At 38.2% G+C, this 24,396-nt stretch overlaps 1 protein-coding gene across 1 annotated transcript in view; it reads right to left on the reverse strand.

The window, feature by feature from the left end:
• The window catches only part of LOC139713504 (importin-5-like), a 59,866-nt gene that overhangs the window by 33,190 nt on the left and 2,280 nt on the right, over positions 1–24,396 (reverse strand). The window contains exons 2-3 of the mRNA XM_071625231.1: positions 3,487–3,567; positions 2,913–3,105 (exon numbers count right to left, since the gene is read on the reverse strand). Of these exons, the coding sequence (XP_071481332.1) occupies positions 2,913–3,105; positions 3,487–3,567 (274 nt within the window). The remainder of the gene's footprint in view (positions 1–2,912; positions 3,106–3,486; positions 3,568–24,396) is intronic.

Genomic DNA, 24,396 nt, shown 5'->3' on the forward strand with positions numbered 1-24,396 from the left:
AAGGCCAGTAAATCACCTGATGCTGCACATCTTCATCATGTGATAGTGAAACTATTTCAATACCATCCTTATCTGTTTTTAAAGATATTCGCGAAAGTCAGCACAATTTTGCATCAAACATTTTAGGAAACAGATTCAATCTGTGCGTTAAAGAATAAGGGGGAGGACAAAAGATATGTCTTGATAAAACAAATAAAAAACAAGAAAACAAAACTTTGAGAAAAGCAAATCGAATGAATTAAATTCTGACGGAGAAAAGCTAGTTGTCAGACACACGAGAATATTTTTGCTCTTGGTACCAGAGTAACCCCCCTACTTGATGATATTCTGACATTAGAACTGTCATACTTTAAACTATCAGATTTTGCTCAATCTACATTGGTATAGATGTGTGGTTTTTATTTCTCTGTTCTAATCAGTGACAATTTCAACTACGTGGGCTATGGCTGACATTCATTTTTTCCCCTCTTTTACATCATAAAAGTCATTTCCATACCATTTAAAGAGAATACACATACATATACAATTACAAAAACGTATCAATTTAGGATATCGTCGCTGGGGTGATAAGACCTTGTATCTGCAATTTTGGTGAAAATGAGTTTTTTGGATTAATGGTCAAATAATGGGTTGACCCTAATCAGGCTGGGGGGGGGGGCGGAATCCGCCCCCCCTCGACGTTTCGCGCAATATCTTCGCAGCATGATAAGCTCCCGCCGCGATGTTTCATGACTTTTTTCTTTCAAGTATCGCGCAACTTTTGAGACCAAAATTGTTGCGCCCGCGCGTACCGTTTTGACGCGACACCCGTTCGAAAAAAATTTGTCAACCCCAAAATTGCTCCGAAACGTGATTTTGTGTACAAATCCAATGCAAATTGTGTTTTTTCAATTAATTCACATAAAAATTCATATCTTGACTTAGAATGGACGAAATTAATTCATTTTAGCATAATAAAGCTTCGAAAAATGCCTGTGACAAATTTTGGCCAAAAAACAAACAAAAACAAAAGGTCGAAAAACAAAGAAATACATAAGAAATTCAAAAAACAATCAAATACATAAGAAATTAATTTCGATACAGATTTTTTTTTATCCTATGTCTCAGGAGAATGATACAAGAAACATTTTAAAAAAGAAATTAGCTTAATTAGAGGATTAATAAGTGATTTAGAGCCCAAAACTGATTTCATGCATAAATTACAATAAATAATTAATATAAAATATAAGAAAAATTTTTCGGAGAAAGCAACCATACATTTTGAGGATATACGTCGCGGGCATCGCGTGTGCCGATTTTTGGCGCAATCACGCGTTCCATAGGCGAGATCTGAAGGGGGGGGGGCGGGAATCCCCCCCCCCCAGATATAGCATAGCCAAAAAAGCCCAGCCTGATTAGGGTTAAGTGATGTCCTGTCCAAATACCAACTGTCTTACTCCAAAAATGAAGCCACCACAGCATGTCAAAGGAAAGGCTATCCCATTCGCCACAGTGCTTTGGCCGCCATGTGTTTTGGCTCTCCTGAACATTTGACATTTTGTAGATACGAGGTCTTATCGCCCCAGCGACGATATGCTTCTGTTTTTTCACACAAAAAAAAAATGAGCAGAAAGTTAAACAATTCTGTGATACAGGTACACCAGGTTCACATTCACTTCAATGTCACATTCAAAGAATTGTGGCTTAGTCAACATATACAAAAAACAACAATGATTAAAATACAGAACAGATTCATTCCTGTCAGAGGCTCAAGGTAAATACACTAATATTGCCATGTCACATTATGAAAGAAAAAACTTCCAGTTTTAATCCAGTTTCCAGAAAATCACCTTCAGTTTACATGCATCCAGGAGGAAATAAAATACTGACTGATGACAAGATGTGAATATATTTCTCTTTCTCTCTTTTGTAGGGTCATGAATTCAATAAAGAATAGTAATAAACTCAATTAAAGCAATACCAACCTATAACCCTTTAAGTGCCCAGGTACCTTCAAATGTAGTCAAACTTGCCAAGCTCTTTCACTAGCATTCACTTATAAATCCATTCAAAACTTGACTTATTTGTAATAAAAGTTAGCAAACCCATTCAGGGGCAGCAATGTGCCTCAGTCCTACAGGAAGGCCTTAGTGACACAGCAGGGATTGGGGGATTAGGTAATCTCCATTCACTTGACAATTAGTGTTTCCAGTCATCTGGGCCAATCGGTGAATAAAGCAGCTGGGGTTGATAAACCTGCTGAGGTTTCTGCAGGTGTCATGGTACTCATCTACCTGTATTGAATTTTTGAAACCTGCCTTTGAAATCATGTCAATAGACTTTATAGAAAAAGATGTTTTTTCTTACGCAAGCGAGACGGGAACACAGTGTGGTTGCCCAGACAAGGACATCACTTATGGGCATAGACAACGAAGACTGTATGAAAACATCTTTCTTGGACGTCGGTAGAGGTGTACACATCAGGGTATGGGATCACAACAATCAACAAACCAAAAGAATGTTGGATCAAAATGAATATATAACACTTCTGTGGAGTGGTCAAAACATCTGTGCACGAATGTCTTATAAAAGAATACTGTATACGCCTTATATTTAGGGAGTCTAAATTTTCGTGAATTGGGACTTTCCAACGATTCCACCAGTGGTAAAATTCGCAATCGGGGAGTACGTACTGAACGGAGAAATGTAGACATGTGAGTCATGTTCATATTGGGATCAGAGTCATTATTTTCATGTGTCCATAATTTCGCAAATAGCACCCGACTCATAAAATTCGCAAAAATACAAGACCTTGCGAAATATTCGGCGTAATACAGTACTATATTAGTAATGCCCTAACTATGCATAATAATTTAAGACAAAACTGCACTACCACAGTATAAAAAAAAAGTTGTGTGAGACGGGAGACTCACCAATGAGGTTGCGTGCAAGTTCGGCGATGGCATCGCAGATCCTGCGTCGGAGCATCCCATCGCGGTTGACCTGCAGCGACTGGATGAGCTGGTGCTTGACGAACTCTTGCACTTCTTTAGGTAGAGGCGGCCAGAGCCCCTCAAAGTTGGTGCTGAACAACCTCCGCAGGAGGACAGCCGCAAGCTGCGTATTCTTTGGTCACAAACATGACACACAGAAAAAGGTATGGAAATAAAACATGAAAAACGAAGGTCATTACTCCATTTGACATTTCCAATTTACACATTCACCTACAATTGTACTTTGCATGCTAACATAAAGGTGATTGACACAGAAAATTGTGGGCAGGACGAATTAGCTTCCATTCAATATGTACTTTTACAAAGGGATACAGCCAACTCCATGTACAACTGTAAGTCAATCTTGACAGGACTGTGGACAATACAAAGATTTAGGCGATGTTGGACTTTTACTTCTGCTTCTGCTTCAAGCACATGTCAACCTAACAGGTGCCACTGATGGTAAAGAGACATCATTAGACACCGCCAGAAGAGACGGTTTCAGCTGACTTACCTCTGGTGGTATGTCTTGGCTGGCAATCGTCTGCACCAAGAAGGTTGTCTTCCCTGCCGCAGGAATCCCCTCATAGGCTTGCTGAAATCATTTAAAACATGAAAATGAGAGAGATAGAGATTGAGTCATAATTCATGCAATACACCCCCATACAGCAAGATATTCGAATATCAACTTGCTGTATTAAACATCAATGCCTTTTAACAGTCATTTTCCTCAATGAATAATGTTTGCTGTCCAGTTGTCAAGAGCATGCTTGATGTAAAATGTGATAGATCTCAAGATTTCCAGTACAATTTTCTGTTTGGTCTGAAACCTAGCAATCCCAAGAGGTGAAGAGTCACTATATCAGAGGTAGCATTTTGAAAGAAGACAGATAAACAATTTAAGTTGATTAAAAAGATTTTTAGCTAATTGAAAGTAGATTCATCATCACTGGAAAGAAATATTGTTCATGGAGGTACATACACTGGTACATGTATAATGTATGCATGCTGGGCATTTCAAAAATATTTTTCAAACTTGCACCAAATTGGAATGTGGGCAAAAGTTCCCTCTATGTTCCATTTTGCTTGCCCATTCTGAGTTTTCTTTTCCTGAGGCAAGCAATCAAGCATGTTTATAACAATCCTGTATCGAAATATCTTTCCATTCGGTAATTCCTCAGCAAATGGCAGAGTTCACAAAATATACAATGTACATTTCATAACTATATGAGTGCGGCCCCATGGCCAGCAAAACAGGTTAAGTTGTCTGGTTTCTGTATTGCATATAAAGCTACATCATCTGCATATCAAACAGAAAGCTCAGTCTGGTATATTGGCTCACATGATGAGTGCACATGATCGAATTTCCCCATTCCATTTTTGTTTTGCCAAAACCGTCATGAAATATACTTGGCACGATTGTCAAACAGGGGTTAAAACCATGCTTGGCTGAATCTGCATGATCTAGAAAACTTCAGGGATATGTACACAGTATTAAAAGTACTCCCATAAGGACACTTTCTGGATATGATTTGAATAAGAATTACAAATACACTCAGCAAAAAAAGAAAGTAAACACTTTTTCCAGTCAATATTTTTCATAGATTTTGATAAAAATCAATGTGTCATATACCATATCAAAGATTATTTAATTGGCTATCAACCTGGTAGGTTTATACAAAGGGAAATTTTACGCATGAGTGAACAAATTCATTTTTGTCCTCCAAGGCAGAAAGGTAATAATTGCAGAATTGGACATATTGAAATTCATTTGCAAATGCCCTCCAAGAGAGCAAATGATAACAAAAGACCAATTTAACACTATGAGAGACATGAATGAAACAGCAGAAATACATGTAAGTTTAAGTTCCCTTGTTTCCCTTTGTATTCAAAACAAAAACATAGTGGGGAAAATGAAGGTGGAACATCTAGCATTTTCCATCAATTCAAACTTTAAATGACATAGGGAATAAGCCGTAGAGGTGATAAAATTGACAGAATTTCTTCATTTTACCTTTTAATTGAGGAATCTAAGAATGCACGAGACAAACTCAAGAACCAAATATATATTATTTCAAATTTTCTTAATTTGGAATAACGTTTCAAATTTAGCTTTCTTTGTTACCATAATTTTTCTCTTATGTCTTTTGACTACAGATTTGACAGAAGATTCTTCATTTTCCTCCATTATTTTTTGCCTTTCTTTATATTTGGAGGGTTACAGAGAAATTATTGAGATCATAGGTTGGTTTTTGTAAATTAATTTGCATTTCTATTGTGCTGAATTTGTCTTTTGTTCTCATTATCATATGGAAGAGCAAATACGCATGAATAACAACTTGTCCATTTTGCAATTTTTACTTTTGTGCCTTGGAAGAGAAAAACGAATGTGTTCACTCATGCATAAAGTTAACATTTTCATTGACCTACTAGGTTGATAGCTAACTAAATTACCTTTAACATGGTATACAAAACACCATTTTTAACCAGATAGTCTATGAGAAAGATAAACTTGAAAAAGTGTTTACTTTCTTTTTTTGCTGAGTGTAGAATATTTCTTTCAGCTGCTTTGCTTTGTAAGAGCAGAACATTTCTGAAACAACAACAACAAACAAAAAGGCACCAACACTGCATCTGACTTTAGGCAAATTATCAAACATGGTGTCCAAAGGCCATCTCAATACACCGTGGCTGGCACAACTGTATGACTGTGATACAGCGTGCATGATATCTTCCTTTGTTTGATGCATACATACAAGGTCACTTCTTTCACAAGGAACATTCGACTGACAACTCAATTTATAACTTACTAATCTTTTCATGTTTTCCGTTATTATGATAAAAATTGAATTTAATGTAAGTTTGACAGCCCACTGGGATGTAACAATGCCTACAACTGTAAGTCTTACAGGAAGGCCATGATGATACCATGAAGATTAGGAGGATTAGATTATCTCTATTCATTGGCAAGTTCAGTTTCCAGACATCTATACCAACTGATGGAGAAAGCAACCCAGTGGTGCTGACAGACAGTTTGTTTGGAGCCCATGAAGGACTAAAACCAGTCTGAGACGAAGGATAGCATATTTCACTGACTATCACACTTTGATGATTAATGAATACAGCTACACCTCCTATATTCACCAAGTTATATCCACTTCTCTCAAAAGTACCAAATCTTTAACTACAAACAAGGGCCATATTCTGAGAAATTATATAAAATGACAAGCATTGCAACTGATTGACAAATTGCCCTACATCGACGTAAATAAGCACTGAATTGATCAGTGTTTTAGTAGTAGCCATGATAAAAAAATCATGGGCGTACGTACTCGAGCAGGATTCGAACCTACGACCGCCTGATCTCCGCACAGGCGTGATCTCCACTAGACCACCGAGCTTTCGCCCGACAGCAAGTGTTGGTTCTAATCCTTATAGCATGCAGCAGGTACTGCGTAATTATTAAAATTCATGAAATTTTTCCCTCGGTGGTCTAGTGGAGATGACACCTGTCCCGTGTTAATCAGGAGGTTGTACGTTCAAATCCTGCTCGAGTATGTATGCCCATGATTTTTTATCATGGCTACTACTAAAACACTGATCAATTCAGTGCTTATTTACATTGATGTAGGGCAATTTGTCAATCAGTTGCAATGAAAACATCTCGACGGAAGAATTTCATGAATTTGAATAATTACGCAGTACCCACTTCATGCTATAAGGATTAGAACCAACACTTGCTGTCGGGCGAAAGCTTGGTGGTCTAGTGGAGATGACGCCTGTCCGGTGATCAGGAGGTCGTAGGTTCTAATCCTGCTCGAGTACATACACCCATGATTTTTTATCATGGCTACTACTTAAACACTGATCAATTCAGTGCTTATTTACGTCGATGTAGGGCAATTTGTCAGTTGCAATGAAAACATCTTGACGGAAGAATTTCATGAATTTGAAAAATGACAAGCATGTTAAGAGTTTTCCCCTTTTATGTAGTGGTACACTGTATTTGAAAAAAAGCAAAACAAAGAAAATCTGCAATATTTAATGTCTCATACAAGCCATAATATTTTCGCAACATGAAATTTTTGCGAACTTGAGCCGATGACCTTTTTCGCAGCATGAAATTTTCGCGAATTGCCTCCAACATTCAATGCATAGAGTGTACAAGAATTTTCGCTTGCATTTCACTTTCACGAATCTAGGCTCTCACAAAATTCATGAAATCAAAATTAATGCACACGAACGTTCCTCATTTTACAGTATGTGTGTGGTAACACAACCATTGCACCACCACTGACAGGTTACATGCTTGCTTCCTATATAAACAATTCTTATCATTTGCATCGTTCTATTCCAAAGAGCAAGAAAGATATTAAGTAGTGTGTGTGTGTGTGTGTGTGTTTTGTGTGCACTACGTGTTACTGCACAGTCTTTATGTGCTGTTCAGTACCATTCTGTCCATTTGTCTTATACCATGTGTGTTTCTGATCATTTGTAACCCATTAAGGACGAGTCCCCGAGTATACTCTGGCAAGTGTCTATGGGAAATGCATATCACAAAATCAACTTGTCCTCAATGGGTTAAGGGGCTCTCTAGGTACAAGGTTTTTTTTTTTGGTTTTTTTTTGTTTGTTATATAGATTGATTTGTCCTTAATTCAGGTTTTTATTTGAAACAAGGGAAACTCAAAGCCACTGTGCTCTACTCTCGAAGAAATATCAACTACATGTAGGTCCCAATCTTAATTTTCAGCATGGCTTTTTCATTTACAAGTCATTTCAAATGGCTGTCAATCTAATTTCTTTAAACAGTTTCCTCTGACATGGAAATTACATGTACAAAGATTTTTGCATGCTCTAAAATGATATTAAAGGACAAGTTCACCTTCATAAACATAAGGATTGAGAGAATGCAACAATGTTAGTAGAACACATCAGTGAAAGTTTGAGGAAAATTGGACAATCGATGCAAAAGTTATGAATTTTTTAAATTTTTGTGTTGGAACCGCTGGATGAGGAGACTACTACAGCTTGTGAGTCATATGCGTACAACAGTATAAAGAAAATATAAAGAAAATTCAACATATTTTCACTTTTTTCACATAATAAAAGAGCACTTGACTTGGCTCTTTCTAAAAGGCAGGGGGAATAATATTACCCATAACATTTGTCGGTAACGAGTCGGGGGAATGTGAACTTTTTTCATAAGATAAAATTTTGTGAAATTCTCTTTATATTTTCCTTATATTGTTGTACGCATGTGACATCTAAGTTATTCACACTGCAGTAGTCTTCTCATCCAGCGGTTACGGCACAAAAACTTCAAAAATTCATAACTTTTGAACGGATTGTCCGATTTTCCTCAAATCCGATTTTCCTCAAACTTTCAATGATGTGTTCTACTAATATTGCTACATTCTCTTAATCCTTATGTTTATGAAGGTGAACTTGTCCTTTAACACAGATTCAGGGCACCATTCTGCCTATAGTAAAGTGTATGGTGTACATTTCAGACAGTGAAGAAAGTTCTTTTTATACATGTAGCTCCCAAGTACTTTCAAAATATAGACCCAGATATTTGAAGAATCCTTGAACAGTATGCTTTTTAGTTTTTCAGTGCACACTGTACATGACCTTGTGTAGCTCTGGTCTTATCTAATCCTCCCAAACCTACCTTCAACAGCCTTAGATAATCCAAATTATTAGGTACTTTAAAGCCTTAAGCGTCCACTGTTCGGACATGCCAATTTTGCCATGACCTAATTCTTTACTGACCTTCAAATGTGGTAAGGTCCATGAGACGAAGAGACTTTATTTGGAGCGCAAAACATTGGTTCCAGTTCAGTGAATGGTGTAGGCGGATGTAGTTCAGCCTAATCAAAGTCCAGCTTACAGCCATGTATTTGGGTTAACCCTCTACAACTGAAGCCGCTTTCAATTCTTTAGTGACAAAGAATTGTCAGTTCATGCTCTTAAACCCATGATATGCATGTACATTTTGTTCATATGCAACTGAAATTTGCCCTATAAAATGGTGAAAACAAAAACAAAAAAATGTGTTTGTGGGGTGGGGGGTGGGGTCCAGAAACTCTCCTTTCACCTTCACAGAAGAGGCAAATCATTATGCTAGACTATGATTTCCTATATCATCCAAATTTGATGATGAAAGCAGAGGCCTTTGAAGCTTGGCCAACTGCCTTTAAAATACAAGTTTCATATCATGAGCATGTTGCCCCTAATAAATACATGAAAGCTAGACAGACAGACAGACAGGTATAAATTGTAGGTTTCATTAAAATAGGACAAAAATCTTTAAGAAAGTTCATGGAATTTAAACTATGTCTTTCCCAAATGATAATATTGGTTATTAAATGCATCACCTGCTCATCGAACAAGAGACAATGTCATCAGCTTCTAACTTTTCCTTTGGTTTTAAAGGAAGAATATGTTTCCTTAAAATCATGTTTTTGGTTTACATACATCATTATAAAGCGATTACAGTACAACCATTCCCCCTTTTATAAGGTCATCATAGCTGTGTAGTTTACTACAAAACCAAAATTATTTGATGAACACTTAGGATAAAACCCATTCCCATTGAACCAAATCAAGACTGTATCAATCCATGTCAGAAAAGAAGGGATTTCAGTGGAGATTTACAGTTTGTATGAGCACATCAACTAGAGCTTTATAGGGTGATGATGTTATACCCCCTATAAATTTGAGTAAAGCTGCTTGCTCTAAATACCCACTTTCTGTGAAACTACTGACACATAAAAATGCCAAAATTTTGACAAAAATTTCTTCCATTATATTTGTTACTCTCTTCACCAAGCCACCTGAACATGGGGCAGAAGCAGAATTTCACTTTCATGGCGCAGAGCAGAGGAAGTGAGATACAGGAACTCGCTGCTGTAAGTAAACGGGCCAAACTTGGTACGTGGCCAGGTCAGGTGCGATGAAAATAAACAGGAGTACTTGTCGTAACCTTCCGCCGTTGGGAGAGAGAGTTACATGTAATACTTCCATGCATTATTACTATCATTATCATCTTTCTTTTTTCTTTTCTTTTTTTAATGGCAGCCTTGTGTGTCTCTGGTGTATGTATATTTTATGTACATGTAATACATGAATAGATCTGTGTTTGTGAATGTGCATGTGCATGTGTGTGTGTGTGTGTGTGAGAGAGAGTGTGTGTGTGTGTGAGAGATTGTGTGTGTGTTAAAGTCAATCTCTGAAAACACACATGTGTACATTCCATTCCTACTTCCTTGTGTGTGTTTTGCTTATCTGTTGTATGGATCATTTCAAAAGAATTCAATACCCAATATCAAAAAATGAAAATTGTCCAGCTGTGAATGAAATATTACATGCACATGTAGCAAAATTAATATCCACACACTTCACCTCTCAAAGCAAAATAATGCAATTATTAAGGATAATAAAAAGTTTTGGTACCTCAAAAGTTTCCCTGAATTTCCTTGTCTTGGTCTGTGTTTCACGTTAAAGTACGTTGTCTGTGAGAATTACTCGCCCCAAAGTGCTCTTGTGTCTTAGTAATCATGCAATAATGGTTTCGTACCAGAGCCGTCGCCGTACGGCGTCGATAAATATTGTACGAAACCACTGACTGCGACCAACAGTGTGCAGCCCATTGTACACATAGCTAACTGCGACCAGCAGCCCCATACGCATAGCGTAATGGGGCTTCGCATTGTAGCATTCAGGATCATGACAGAATTAGTATCGCAGGTAAATGGCAACTTAAAATCCAAAAATTTCTTCGATTTGAAGACTTACCAATTAAGCTGAAGTATTGAAAACAGGCTTCGAACAACGTTTGGTTCTGCCAATAGTCCCTTTCTTTTCGAATTGATGACTGAATGTGACTCGGTCGAGAGGACCTTGGGAGAGCTACTACACTGACTACTAAGGCCAGCGCATGCGCACACAAACATCTTATCCGTTGATGGATTTGAAATTTGTGCGCATGTGATGTGTTCGCATGCACTGGCTGTAGTATTCAGTGTATGGTAGCTCTCCCAAGGTCCTCTTGACTAAGTCACATTCAGTCATTAATTCGAACAGAAAGGGACTATCTATAGGCAGAACCAATCGTTGCCCGAAGCCTGTTTTCAATACTTCACCTTAATTGGTAAATCTTCAAATTGAAGAATTTTTGGGATTTTAAGTTGACATTTATCCTGCGATACTAAATCTGTCATGATCCTGAATGCTACAATGCGAAGCCCGATTACGCTATGCGTATGGGACTGCTGGTCGCTATGCGTATGGGGCTGCTGGTCGCAGTTAATTGCATGATTACTAAGACATGAGAGCACTTTGGGGCGAGTAAGTCTCACAGTGTTAGTTATATGAAAGGTACTTTAACCTGAAACACAAACTAAGACAAGGAAATTCAAGGAAACTTTTGAGGTACCAAAACTTTTTATTATCTTTAAGCAGGCAAAGTACAGCAATAAAAGCAACCAAAAGATGCTACAACTGTGTTTGGAATGTTTGTTTGGGGGGGGGGGTTCAAGATGAGTTGGAGTGACAATTCAATTTTAATACTCTGACAAGTCTGTCTTTGGATTTTGAGGATTTAAGTGACAGTTCAATTTGCAAAAGGGTGACAAAAATAGGGTTACAATAAAGTGTTAAATGCTTTGGGTATAGGGATTTAACCCCCCCTTGAGTTTTTTTCTTCTTTCTTTCTTTCTTTTCTTTTTTTTTTTTTTTTTTTTTGCTTTTTAGCACAGAAGTGGCAGCAAAGCATGTGAAGACCTTCTTTTTTTTTGCTTGTCAGTCAATTTTGAGAGATAAGTGGCACAAAAATGTGTTTTGTTCTGTTTTGTTTTGCTTGTTATGACCCAAACTTAACACCCCCCCCCCCCCCAGCAAAAATCTAGATGTATATGCCCCTGGTTTGAATGTTGGAATTCAAAATGAATGTCATCTTTCCAGGCTCTTGAAGAAGCCCTCTTATTCTCAAATGCACATGACTTAACCCTTTGAGCAAGGTTCCCAGTATTTCAAGAAAAAAAAAATTCCCCAATTTTTCCCTGATTTTTCCATGATGAAGTCTCAAAATTTCATGATAATTATTTCAACTCATTGCAAGTTTCACATAGCCAGTCATCCAATTGATGTTGTTTTGATATGCAACAAAATATAACAGAGGCTGACTGACTGCTTTCTATTCTGGGCCAATAAAAGTTCCCTGACTTTTACCTGACTGGAAAAGAGTAAAATAATTTTCCCTGATTTCCCTTATTGGCTGGGAACCCTGTAATGAGGACAGACTGATTTTGCTATCAAGCATTTCCCCTAGACACTTGCCCGAGTACATTGTATACTTGAGACTCGTCCTCAACGAGCTAAAGCTCAAAGCTCTTCCAGACAGGCAGAATTACTTGCTTGCAAACATGATAAAATGGCATGTTTTGTGATTGTTGAGCTCTTTTTGCTCATCAAGAAGCAATCTAGTAGCATTTTTCCCCCCATCACATTTCTCAAATCACACTTGGCCAACAATTTTACTCTTCAAATATCCTTATTCTTCCCTATTTGAAGCTGGTGTTCAATCAATGCAGAAGAGAATGTATTTTTTTTTTTTTTGTAATTTGTGCAGGGGAATAAACCTTCTTTTGTCTTTAGTTGTGTCACACCATCTTACCCTGGGTATCTGCCACATGCTTAGTGAGAAATCTTCTTTCACAAGTATAGAAATGAGTAGAATGTTTAAAAATGCATGAAAATACAAACTATCATGACAAGTAAAATGACAAGGAGATGACCATTTCAAAATTCAAATTTCAGACTTATATCCCGACCAGTTAGAATCGGATCAACAGAACACTCTAGCCGTAATCATATCAATGAAGTACATTGTAAACCACAGAGTGTAATGACAAAGTGGTAAATTGGCATTCTCCAGCATAAAATGTTTGCAGTTTTAATAACAGTTTTCCAAATCAGGAATGTGAATCTGAATTGTTCAACTAATATGAAGTTTTCACAATTTCCCACATAATACAGCTCTCGTTATACATTTGTATACTGAGTACATGCCGAGGTTTGCCAGAAAAGAAAAGCACGTACAACAACAAACACTCTTGAGATTGGGGGGGGGGGGGGGGGGGGCTGCTGTATCATTCTGGCAAACTTCCACATTACATCACATCATTGCCATCACTCACTGCTCTTGGCTAAATTTAAACTCGCAGGGGGTGGAACAAACACCTGATCAAAAACTGGATTTGTCATCGGAAGCAAAGGCCAAGCATAACTTCGGTTTAGGAAAAACCACTACAGGCGACTCTCATTTTATTAAAGTACTCGGGGACCGGGAGTTTCCTTTCCTTGTATTATAATAATGTTGTTGTAGCTGAAAAGCACAATAAAAGATGACACTTTCGTATTTCATTGTAATGAGGAGTGCACAGTACTACAATGTACAATAACAAGAAATTTGTGTGTGTGCGTGTGTGTGTGTGTGTGTTTAATTTTTTGAATTTTGGGAACCAGGTGTAACATGCACTGACTCTACACCAAATGACCTTATCTTTGGGGACATTTGATTGAATTTCAAATATCAATGAACTTTTGCTTCACTATGTACATAATGTATCTGTCGGGATACTACTGGACAAGAAACACATTTTTCATTTTGCAGAACCTTAAAAAAAAAAGTATGATATCAATGAGTAAGGACCTCCCTCATTGCTTTTCTCCAAACAGGAAAACTGAATGTAGATACAATTTTTTATTTCATTTTTTTCCCTTGGGCTTAGGTCCTCTATTGTGTTAAAAAAACATTCCAAAATATTCAAGTAATACAAATTCCAAATCACAAAATGAAAGTGCAAAAAGTTTAAGCTACCATGGCATGGTATTTGAAGGGGTTTCATGAAAGTCAGTATCAGTAAAAAATCTCAGTTTCATATTGACAGGTTTGCCCTTTTAGAAGGCCCGACATGTAAAATCACAATGTTTCCCATTTGTCTTTTACACTGTGATGTCTGTACCTGACCTGTAATAATCATATATTTCATTCACTTATTTTCTTATTCCACCCAGAATAAAATCAATCCCCCCCCCCAAAAAAAAAAAAAAACCTACAGTAACATAGCAAAGCCATGTAGAGAGCCTGATAAAAAGTCAATTATCGTATTGATATCTGTATCAATTTCATAGAATTCCATTGAATATTTCTCCAGTTACTGCTAACGCTCTTTCAATTTCCTTTCAATAATGTAACAATCTCGACCTTTGATATTCAGTGGGACTACTGTAATCTACAGTGTAGTGGGTGACTTGCTAAATACTGGGGGGGGGAAGATACCTGGCTATTACTGTTTTGGAATTTTGTTAGTTCTAATCTGTTCGTCTGGTAGTAATCGTAAGTGGGCAAAAAGAAAAGAAGAAAAAAATGTTTAAGGGACATTAATGGCCTATTCCTTCTTCAACCCTTTCTGTGCCACCAACACGTATGTTTGGTCAACATAGAAACAATGGACAGCTTACGCGCGCAGCCATATTGTGCACTTCCGCCGAGAGAGGGCTCACTTTATCATTCATAAAAAATACTTTGATTCGGGTTCCGTTCGAAACCGATCAAATGAGCGAGGGTGGTGACTCAATATCTGACGTCATTAGAAAAACTCAGAGTGGTTTCCAAACATGTTTCAGAGAAAATCCAGAAGAGCAAGACATACCCAATCTCCCATAAAAATTAGAACGTTCCTAGCAAAGCATTCAACTCGCAATGGTCGACGTTTGAAGTGCATGTCGCTGTCATGACGAGTCGGTCCCATGGGACACACAGATAGGATCGTAATTACGATAAATTTTCATCTTATTTTCTTGACTTTTTCGGTGTTTCGACGGGATTTTTCTGTGAAATGTGACGACCTGTTTGACATTATTCAGGACATTCCTGTTAAGTTCATGTGGTTCCTGTTCATCTTAGATTTTTTTTGCGAATCATTTATTACCCTTGAATTTGACCTTGTGTACTGCTCAGGGCAGTTCGATTTACACTTTACGGCAAATCAAATATATGGTCACCACACGGGCCGCGACACGGGCGGGTTATGCAGTCGACCGCGGAGCCGAGCGCCGCGGGGCCGGCGGGGCGGGTGGCGCGCGGGCGGGTGGTGGCCAAGGTTATGGAAGGATTGTGTGCGAATTCCTGTATCGGTACATTTGTGCTACTACTGTTGCAATCAAAACTTCCACAAATGAAAAACGACTTGACTGTACAGGAGAGAACACAAACAAAGACTGCACAGTTCACTTTGCACACCAGTGACAGTGCACAATTGAAAGCCAAGCGGACGACACTAAGCACTGCTAAGGCAGTCAGGATGTCTGTCCATCAGTCACCATTGACTGCTCATCATTTTAACCACCAGATATGTTCATTATCATTGCACCATCAGTTCACAAAAAAAATACATTGGTTTGCCAACAATTTCATTTGAGAGAGCAGTAAAATCCAGGCTGACTGACCAGCACTGGCTTGAAATCTCTCAAAATCGGTACTCTACTGCCAAAAGTGTGGAGGCAAAATTAATCTTCACACATTTAGCATTCAGCAGTCTCAAGAATTTTTCTGTTGTCTTTGTCATGACATTGTGATTAGTGTTAATTGCAGCACGCCCTGGTTGATACACGTTGATCACCTTGTTTTTATTTCATTTTTATTGCTATTGTTTATCAGCTTTGTTGAAAAGTTTAAATTGATTGCCCTCCCACTCAAAGTGCTCATTCAAGTCATGTTGAAGTCTTCTAAATAAATGCGTGCACTGCAAGCATAGTACAGTGTATCCCCAGTTCAAGACTTGTTCAACACAATATACACAGCAGTACTTTACTACCTCTACATATATTTACATCTTCACCTTTCGTTGCTTTGCGCACTGAAAAAAACAACAAGACAAAACAAACGACCTCGCCCACATCCATTGCACCAACTGCATATTATTTAGTACCAGTACATGTGTTAGCATAAATCTGTACTTCCTTATTCAAGTAAGAAGGAAATTACATCTGTGCAGCAGTAAATGTCTTATTTTTTTATGAGCAGTGGATGGAAAGTCAACATACATCACTACCTTTAGCTGAATACTCTTTCAGGTCATGTAACACTGTTGTTTGTGATGTTGAATTCATAAACATTGATAGTGGGTAAATGATGAAAATAAAAAAGTAAACCACATCCACTCTGTCACTTTCTTGAGACCAAAATAATATTCCAACAGTCCCTGTATTTAGTAAATGAATGATATTCTCCATTGCAGGCAGCAAAAAAAAAAAAAAAATAGTAATAATAATCATGAAAATGTTTGCAAGTCTCAGGATCACGCACCAAATTCATGTCACTCTCTACTAGCATGACTACACCATAGTACTGGTACCATGGTACCTGCAATAATTTTATATCAAACGCATTCTAACTTTGGCATAGCTCAAAACAGAAAAAATACAAAGAAGCAGCTAGAAGTGTGAATTTTATTGTGAGAGTGGGTGGATGATGATCATGCCTGAGGTTGCTACAGTACTCTCGTTAGAACATGGTTGCAACATTACTGGCTCTTTGGGTTTTTTTTTTTTTTTCTTCTTCTTCTGTTATTTTAGTCATTTGTTGGATTAAAGAGAAAACAATGCAACCTAAGAAAGACATCCCAAAGACGTCCTTGCAGAACCACAAGTCCACCGTAGCGACAAATATGAGGTGACAAGTGCATGGTTGAATATTATGGACAGGGTGTTCTCTTTCATGTATGTTACCGAGTATTGTAGTAGATACTTATCACACTTTTAAGGGTCATGGGCACATTTAATTCATGTGCACCTAAAAATATAAAGCACTATATTTTCATTGTTTCTTTGTCGTTTTTTTTTCAATTGGCAATTGATTGCATCAATGTCATATTTTGTCATTATATCATCATTGGTAAACAACAATTTTCACCTTGCCCATCATCATTGTGTTGGAATGAGTGGATATTTAAACATTGCAAAAGCTGAAGGCAAATGTGCAACCATACTGTTAATAGGCCCTACCCACATATCACATAAATTACAGTATACATTGTATAATATAGACAAATCTATATCAAATCTACCTGTTTACTCCTTTTCCAATTTCTTCAAGGCATTTGTATAGGCCTAAATCCACATTAAGGCATGCCTGAACCACCGTTACCATGTCCATCATGGTATGGCGGAGACTTGAAGGTAAATTTAGTAAGGTTAAAGCATGGACGTCTAGATGTCTGGACAGCTATTGCAAATTGCCCAACTGATAAATCTACACACACAAAAAAAAAAAACGATTAATATTTAGAAGCTATAGTACTGGTTATCCAGGCTACATACACTACAGTACACAGCTCAGTTATCCCAAAGCAAAATTGTACATAAAGTGAGACTTTGGCAGCTTAGATTCAGACCATCTCGTAAGCAAGCCAAAGCAATATCCGATTTCACACACAGCTTTCACGTTTCAACAAAACCTTATTAACCTAGGAACCATGCAGCAAAGGATGCATTCTGCACAAAAACCAGCCTAACCTACAAAATAGCACGACATAACGCAGTTGCCATAGGCATGCGCCAAAATGCACGTTCAAGCGTCGAACAACGAACGATGTGGGACTGAATCTCTGCGCCTACGCACAAGGCGGAAGCGTGAGCGCCACTCCGATAAAAATAAAATTCTGCGGCTCTTAGATCAGGAAAGTATCTTGTATTTTTCCCCGAAAGGGAAAAAAAATGCAATACCAAGTGCAATCTATCTAATCGTTATTACATAAAAAACTAACTTCACCGAAGATCATAATCATGTCACCTCGATATCCCCCAAAATTAACGCTAGCAACACAACAGCTCTGATTTTAGTAGCCCATCGGGCTCACGACACGCTATTGTACCCCTTCTTCGGGAGAATGTGTAGATAAGCAAAAAATCCTAAGATGGAAACCGATCGCACGAAACAGGCAGGCATGACCTCTTTCATTCAAATCTAAGAGGAATAAATATAAAAAAATCCCCAAAAAATGTTATTTATACTATTACGATGACGTAAAAATAATTAACATAATTTGGTATTTAATGCATGAAATTAGGGGTGCAAAAATAACTACTTATATGGAATTTTTAGTGAGATTTTGCAACTATGACTGGAGTGTTTTAAAGACATGAATATGTATGAAATGAAGATACCTATACTTTCCACCCTTTTTTGTTTTTCTTTTATTTAGTGCTTATTCAATATAGGGGTAATTAAAAATGCAGGGATCATAAACAATAAATTGTTTATGCTATCAAGGTCGATTACGTCACAATCAATAATGCCGCGGCCCGTTATCTGACTGTGCCGCGCATACGTGCCAAGTCAAAGGGGCACAAATTTTACAAACAAAGCTATGGGCAGGTAGTAAATGTGGCACACACAAGGTTAAATGAAGTTAATGAATTTCATGCACTGTTTCAAGGATTGCAGACTGTAGCTGAAACTTGTTGAAGTTGTCTATGCAGGGTACTGACTGGGCTCTTTAAAACATCCATTCATCCCATACTCAACAATGGTGCAATACTTTCTAAAGTGCACTTTCACTCCATGTTAAAGTTGGGCACATATTTAATTCAGGAAGAAACAGAATGGAAGATGAAATGTATCATTGTTGATCGAACATATACATGTATGTAGAGATAAAAAAGTGAGGGGTTAGTTATCTTTAATACATTGTACCAACTATCAAAATCATATGACGTGATGTACATTGTAAATACACACTGTATAGTTTTACAAGTTACTCCTTGACCTACAAAAAAAAGGGGAAAAAACACACTACATACATATCTGGGTTTTTTTTATGATATCACAAAGGAAAATTGTATGCTTTGGTTGTATAATCTCTAATTTCTCATGGATGAAAGAGGTCACAGCTATCGACCAAAAACATGATTTATGACACATTTTCTTATATGTATGACTAATCACTGAGAGAGCTGAGTAACACAATAAAAATATTTATTTTCTGATAAAAGTACAGCAGGTATATTTGTGAAATTTAAGCCACTACTACTATAGAATTCATATTAAACTTTAAAGTGAATATGTTTTCAACAGCATGGGCTAAATAAAGTTAAAAAAAAGTGTCTTATAAAGCAAGAAAATACAGGGGCAAACTCAAGGTATTGTACATGTACCTCTACATCATAGGTCCAGCTGGGCCCTACATACAACTTCCCACAGCACTGTTTGAGACAGGGCTGTACCATCCCCAGTCATAGAAAACTTGGTGACTCAGTGTGATTTACACAGATTTTAAATTAATTACATATGATTGCCGACTCACACCTACTGTGTACATATATATACATGTGTAATTTTGGTTTGTGTGTGTGTGTTGCCAAAACTGATTTTTAACAATTAACAAGATGCTAGGAAAATAATGATTTATTGCTTTGTTCACACTCTGTAGACCATTAGTTCATTTTCTCCACTTGGTGAAGCGAAAAGTCACCCAACTTGTAATCGCTTTGAAGTTTTAAAAAGGTCATGCTGCCATGAGTAGGTACACTCAAGCAGCGTACACACAGAAACAATTGCTATAGAAGACATCCAAAGTAAAGATGACGCACACACCACATCAGCTGTGAAGAACTTTGAATTAGATTCAAAGTAAAACTACCAGTTTTCGGCCAACTACCAGAGTTCGAGCACTATAAAAAATCACAAGCCAGCAAATTCTATTGCCACAACACACGCGCATCACATTATTTCACATACTGGCACTATCAATCACAATAGGAATATTCCTTGAATAGCCACCTCCAAAAATACATCCAAAATCCCAAATTTTGCTGTCAATATTGCACAATCAACGCAGCTTTTCAAAAGCACACTTATTACAATGTAACTCCAGTGTTGAATCCGGATCGCCAAAAAAGCAGTAAAAATAGAGAAATACACCATTTTGTTGCAAGATTTTTCGCTTATCACAAGGTCAGTGTGATGGTATCTGCAAAAACACCCAAGAAAAACGAAATCCCTGTATGTGCTGATGCAGTGACTACATGTACAGGGGTTGAAAGCAAGTGCCGACTCACCAAATTCATAGAGCTCTACCTCTAAACCAACATGGCACATTTTTAAAGTGGTGAATTATCAAGGTGATATATTTTGGCATTTTGTGAAATATTCTACAGTGGCGATGCATTCAACAAAATCAACAAGCACTGAGATGAAAATAATGCAAGCCACCCATAATTTGACCACAACACCGTCCAAAATTCAACCGCCTGCTCCATGTTGATGTCGAATGACTAGAAACCTTGCTTTTGCGAACGGTCAAACCTTGGCACATGAGGTCGAACCTTGGTGCGGGTGCCATAGTTTAATATTTTTAACAGAGACTAACTAGTTACATTGTTGTAGGTATTTTCTAGATATGATTTTGTATGCATTATCTTAGTTGTACAAATATTGCAGAAAAGCTTAAGTGTCCAAAAAAAAAAAAAGGAGATTCCTAACGTTATGCACTTGTCAATTGCAGTCCCGGCCCATGGGTACCCGGGGATGGCTGGGACTTGCAACCAAGTTGGGCGGGGATTTCAGCATTTTTTTTGCCCGGGTGGGTCAGGAATAGACCGGGCTTTGTAGGGGGAAATTCACTAAATTTGCCCCGCTGGGCCGGGGATGTACGGGGGTGTTGTCGGGGGAAATTCGATTACTTTGCCCCGGTGGGTCGGGAATGGACCGGGCTTTGTCGGGGGAGATTCACTGATTTTGCCCCGGTGTGTGGGGAATAAACCGGGGCTTGTCAGGGGAAATTCGCTCCAACCAAATGGCAGGCATTTGGGGCGGGAATTTTGGCCGGGATTGAGCCAGATTTTGCTTGAGAGTTGACCATGACTTGTACCATTTCCAGTACGGTAAAGTGACCATAAATCATTTTGCTTGACTAGCAATTCCTCACTATTGAGGACTCGGTAACATTGCCCAAAAGTCGCGTAAACGCATGAATCACATGAGAAAATAGAGCCTAGCGCGAAACATGCGCGATTTGCGCATATTTCATGAATTTTTCTGACGTGGAACCTTCGATCGTATTGTCCGCGGATGTGCGCCGGATCGGCGCTTTACGCGATTCCATGCGGGCTCCGTCACACTGCCCAAAAGTTGCGTAATCGCATAAATCACGTAAGAAATTTGGTTTTGCGTGCTTGTCCGTCGAGAATTTGACCATTTTCGCTGATTTACGCAATGAAAAATCACCAATGAATTGCGCAAGAACTACGGAAAGATCGCGCAAAAATATAGCGCCACAATCATACGTGAGTTGTTAGTGATACATAAGTGATTCATCGATCAGTATTCTCGTAAGTATTACATGCGCTTATTTGCGTGTTCTGTTAGAGATACATAGGCCTACGCCACTATTTTTTTTCCAGTGATTTTCAGTGATACGTAGGTGTTACAAGCACGAAACATGCGTCATTATTTATGTCATGCTAATCGTCAGCGGAGAGTCGTTGGTGAACGCGATAGCAGCAACATTTTCGCGAACAATCGCTGATATTCCACACATATTTTCGCGCATTGTTCACGTAAGAACCAGGCAAACTTCGCAAAAATTACGTAAAACAGCGCAATAATGCGTAAACTTTTACGCGAAGCCGAGTTTTGAGCTCCTCAAAACCCGGAATTGCGTAAAGCGCCGATCCGGCGCACATCGGCTGACAACTACGAAGATTCCACGTTGTAGACAATCTCATGAAATGTGCACTGGATCGCGCATGTATCGCATGAATAAGGCTCGCATTTCTTACGTGATTCATGCGTTTGCGCGATTTTTGGGCAGTGTGACAGGTCCTCAAAGTAGGGTGTCTGAAGGTAATTTGCAATATTGCTTTGAGATGTCTTTCCGAGATTTTGCTTACATATTTGATAAGAGATATGTCTAAATACGAAATGTGCCAAATATCAAGGCTTATAGATGTTTTAATCACGAGATATAAGCTTCGAAAGTTGATGCCAGATTAGACAATTTTGGCCAGAATCGCGTGAAAAAAGTGGTTCACAGCGCGAGTGCGAGCACGTAAGATTTGCCCGCACAGCCCGGCTCGCGTGCGATCAATTGATGAGCGCACAGAGGCCATTAATACGCAACCTTCCATAGCGATTCCCGGCTTGGATACGCACTCGTTAAGTCCCGCCCACTATAACGTACGGCGCACGTTCCGCTCTGCAGTGTGTACTGTATACTCGACATAAACACGGAAGCTGTATGAGCTATCTCGCCATGACGGATTTGTAACCATCCATCGGCGGCCTGGCCTGCATCACCGGGGCCGGGGCCGGCTAGGGATGGGCCCGCAGATCGCGCCCGGTCGAACGCATACTGCCGGCATTAAACACTTACGAAGAGCCTGAAATCAGCGCTGATCAGATCGGAAAGGGTGTGTAAAGTGAGTATGATCGATATTGAAGTATAGTTTGACCTAAATTGTAAAATCAAGAATTCAGAGTCGGCGGTGTCTACCTTACCGATATGCGTTTTGATTCCACTTTCACACACGTGGCCGACTTCTACATTGCTCAGTGTACGCGAACACGTACCTGTAGAGCAGTACGAGTACCGATTCAGGATTTTAGCTATTGTTGCACTGAAACTTGGAAGCGCAAGCACGTACTTTGCGCAGCTTTTTTTTTTTTTTTTTGGTCATTTTAAACTCTTCTCTACATTTTCCTCTTTCCGTTTAAAAGTATATTTTATTGATTCTAGTGGTCTATTATTCTTTCCCGTGAAAACTGTACTGCTCTCGTAATGCTTTTTCATACGTGTATTCCCCCTTTCATTCATTAAAAGATATGTTAATTTTGTCTTATTTTGTTTTCCATCTTTTTTTCATCCAAACTTCATCGCCTATTTGTAGCTCTCCTCACTCCTTCAATGTCTTGTTTTTTCTTCCAAGTATATATGCTTTTGATTTCATCAAGGTTCCAGGCTCTTCCAAGGAGGCTTTTCATCACATCTCTGTTAACAAAACACGCGGCCTTTTTATAAAACGGACATTTTTTTTAATTCCAAGATCAACATTTTTAACGAGTGTTTCAATATGCATGTTTAGTGAAATACTGTAGTACACGTAAATAATCAGCCAGTAATGTAAGCCTATATATTTTTGTGAATTTGCATTTGCTTCAAGCGCTCAACCAATTACTACCATGCTGTGAAGTTTCGCTATGAATTTGTCTCCGTATTAAATGTTGAATGGATGTAAAATTCAAAATGTTAAGGCTTTCTTGTTATCTCATCCCTGTATTTGTATGTCATTCGTTGAGATTTATAAAACTTAGAAATACAGGCAAAACGATCAATTCTTCATAATTTTGACGAGAAACAGATAATGAAATGTTCACATCCTCGTATAGGCCCTATCACACACATTAATTGGTGTACTCTTGTTGCAAAATATTGTACAGTGATAAATTTGTGGAAAGAAATAATGTGAGAACAGTAATAATATGTCCATCAGCACTGTTGCTGATCGAGTATGACGTTCGATTTTCGTTTGCTCTTGGGTATAATTTGTGAGATCTGGAATCAACATTTATGGAAACAGAACGCTGTTATCGACTACCGTTATCGCCGGACAAACGAGTGTTGAAAAATGAGAATATCAAATATGATTATGACTGGAAATTAATCAGAATAAAAGCAAAAAAAAAAAATGGAACAGATAGCTATGAAAGAAACAATTGTTGCGTCTTTAGGTTCATTTGTTGTCTCTTGTTTTACGTCACGACGTGTTCGAAGCAGATGATTATGAACGGATCTAAACGGAGAATAATCGTTCCTTCATGCGTATTTTTCAGTTGGCGTGAGTTTGTGTGTGTGTGTGTGTGTGTGTGTGTGTGTGTGTGTTTGTGGGGATTTATCGTGTTTGGTTAGTATTTGTTTATGTTTGATCAGTGCTACATGATATCGCAACTCCGTCCACGTGTGTCATGAAAACTTGATGCCTCAGACTTTCTAGAATATGCGACAGTCATTCTTCCGCTGGAAGCAGGAAAATGTATATTTCGAACAGATAGTAACCATCGTTTGGAACCGTGAAACTTGACTTTGATGTAACAGAAGTGGAGAGGTAAGTTGTTGTTGTTTTTTTTTACCTATTTCATCAGGTTTCCGATTTCCCGACACATGAAAGCAAATGCAACAGAAATTTGTCTGCATTGAGCTGTTCATGCGATTGAGCAACACATTTGCGCAAGAAACAATTGTGGACGAATTCTGTTGAAGGAATAAGATTACACAGATTACAAACGTAAATCAAAACAAATACCTTGATTTTTTTTTTCTTTCAATTAGTTATTAGTTGCGGTTGAAAAATGTACGCAT

Source organism: Diadema antillarum, unplaced genomic scaffold (assembly GCF_040938485.1).
Source record: "Diadema antillarum isolate AM-2024a unplaced genomic scaffold, OU_Dant_1.0 seq00001990_RagTag, whole genome shotgun sequence".
In the NCBI taxonomy this organism is placed as follows: domain Eukaryota; kingdom Metazoa; phylum Echinodermata; class Echinoidea; order Diadematoida; family Diadematidae; genus Diadema; species Diadema antillarum.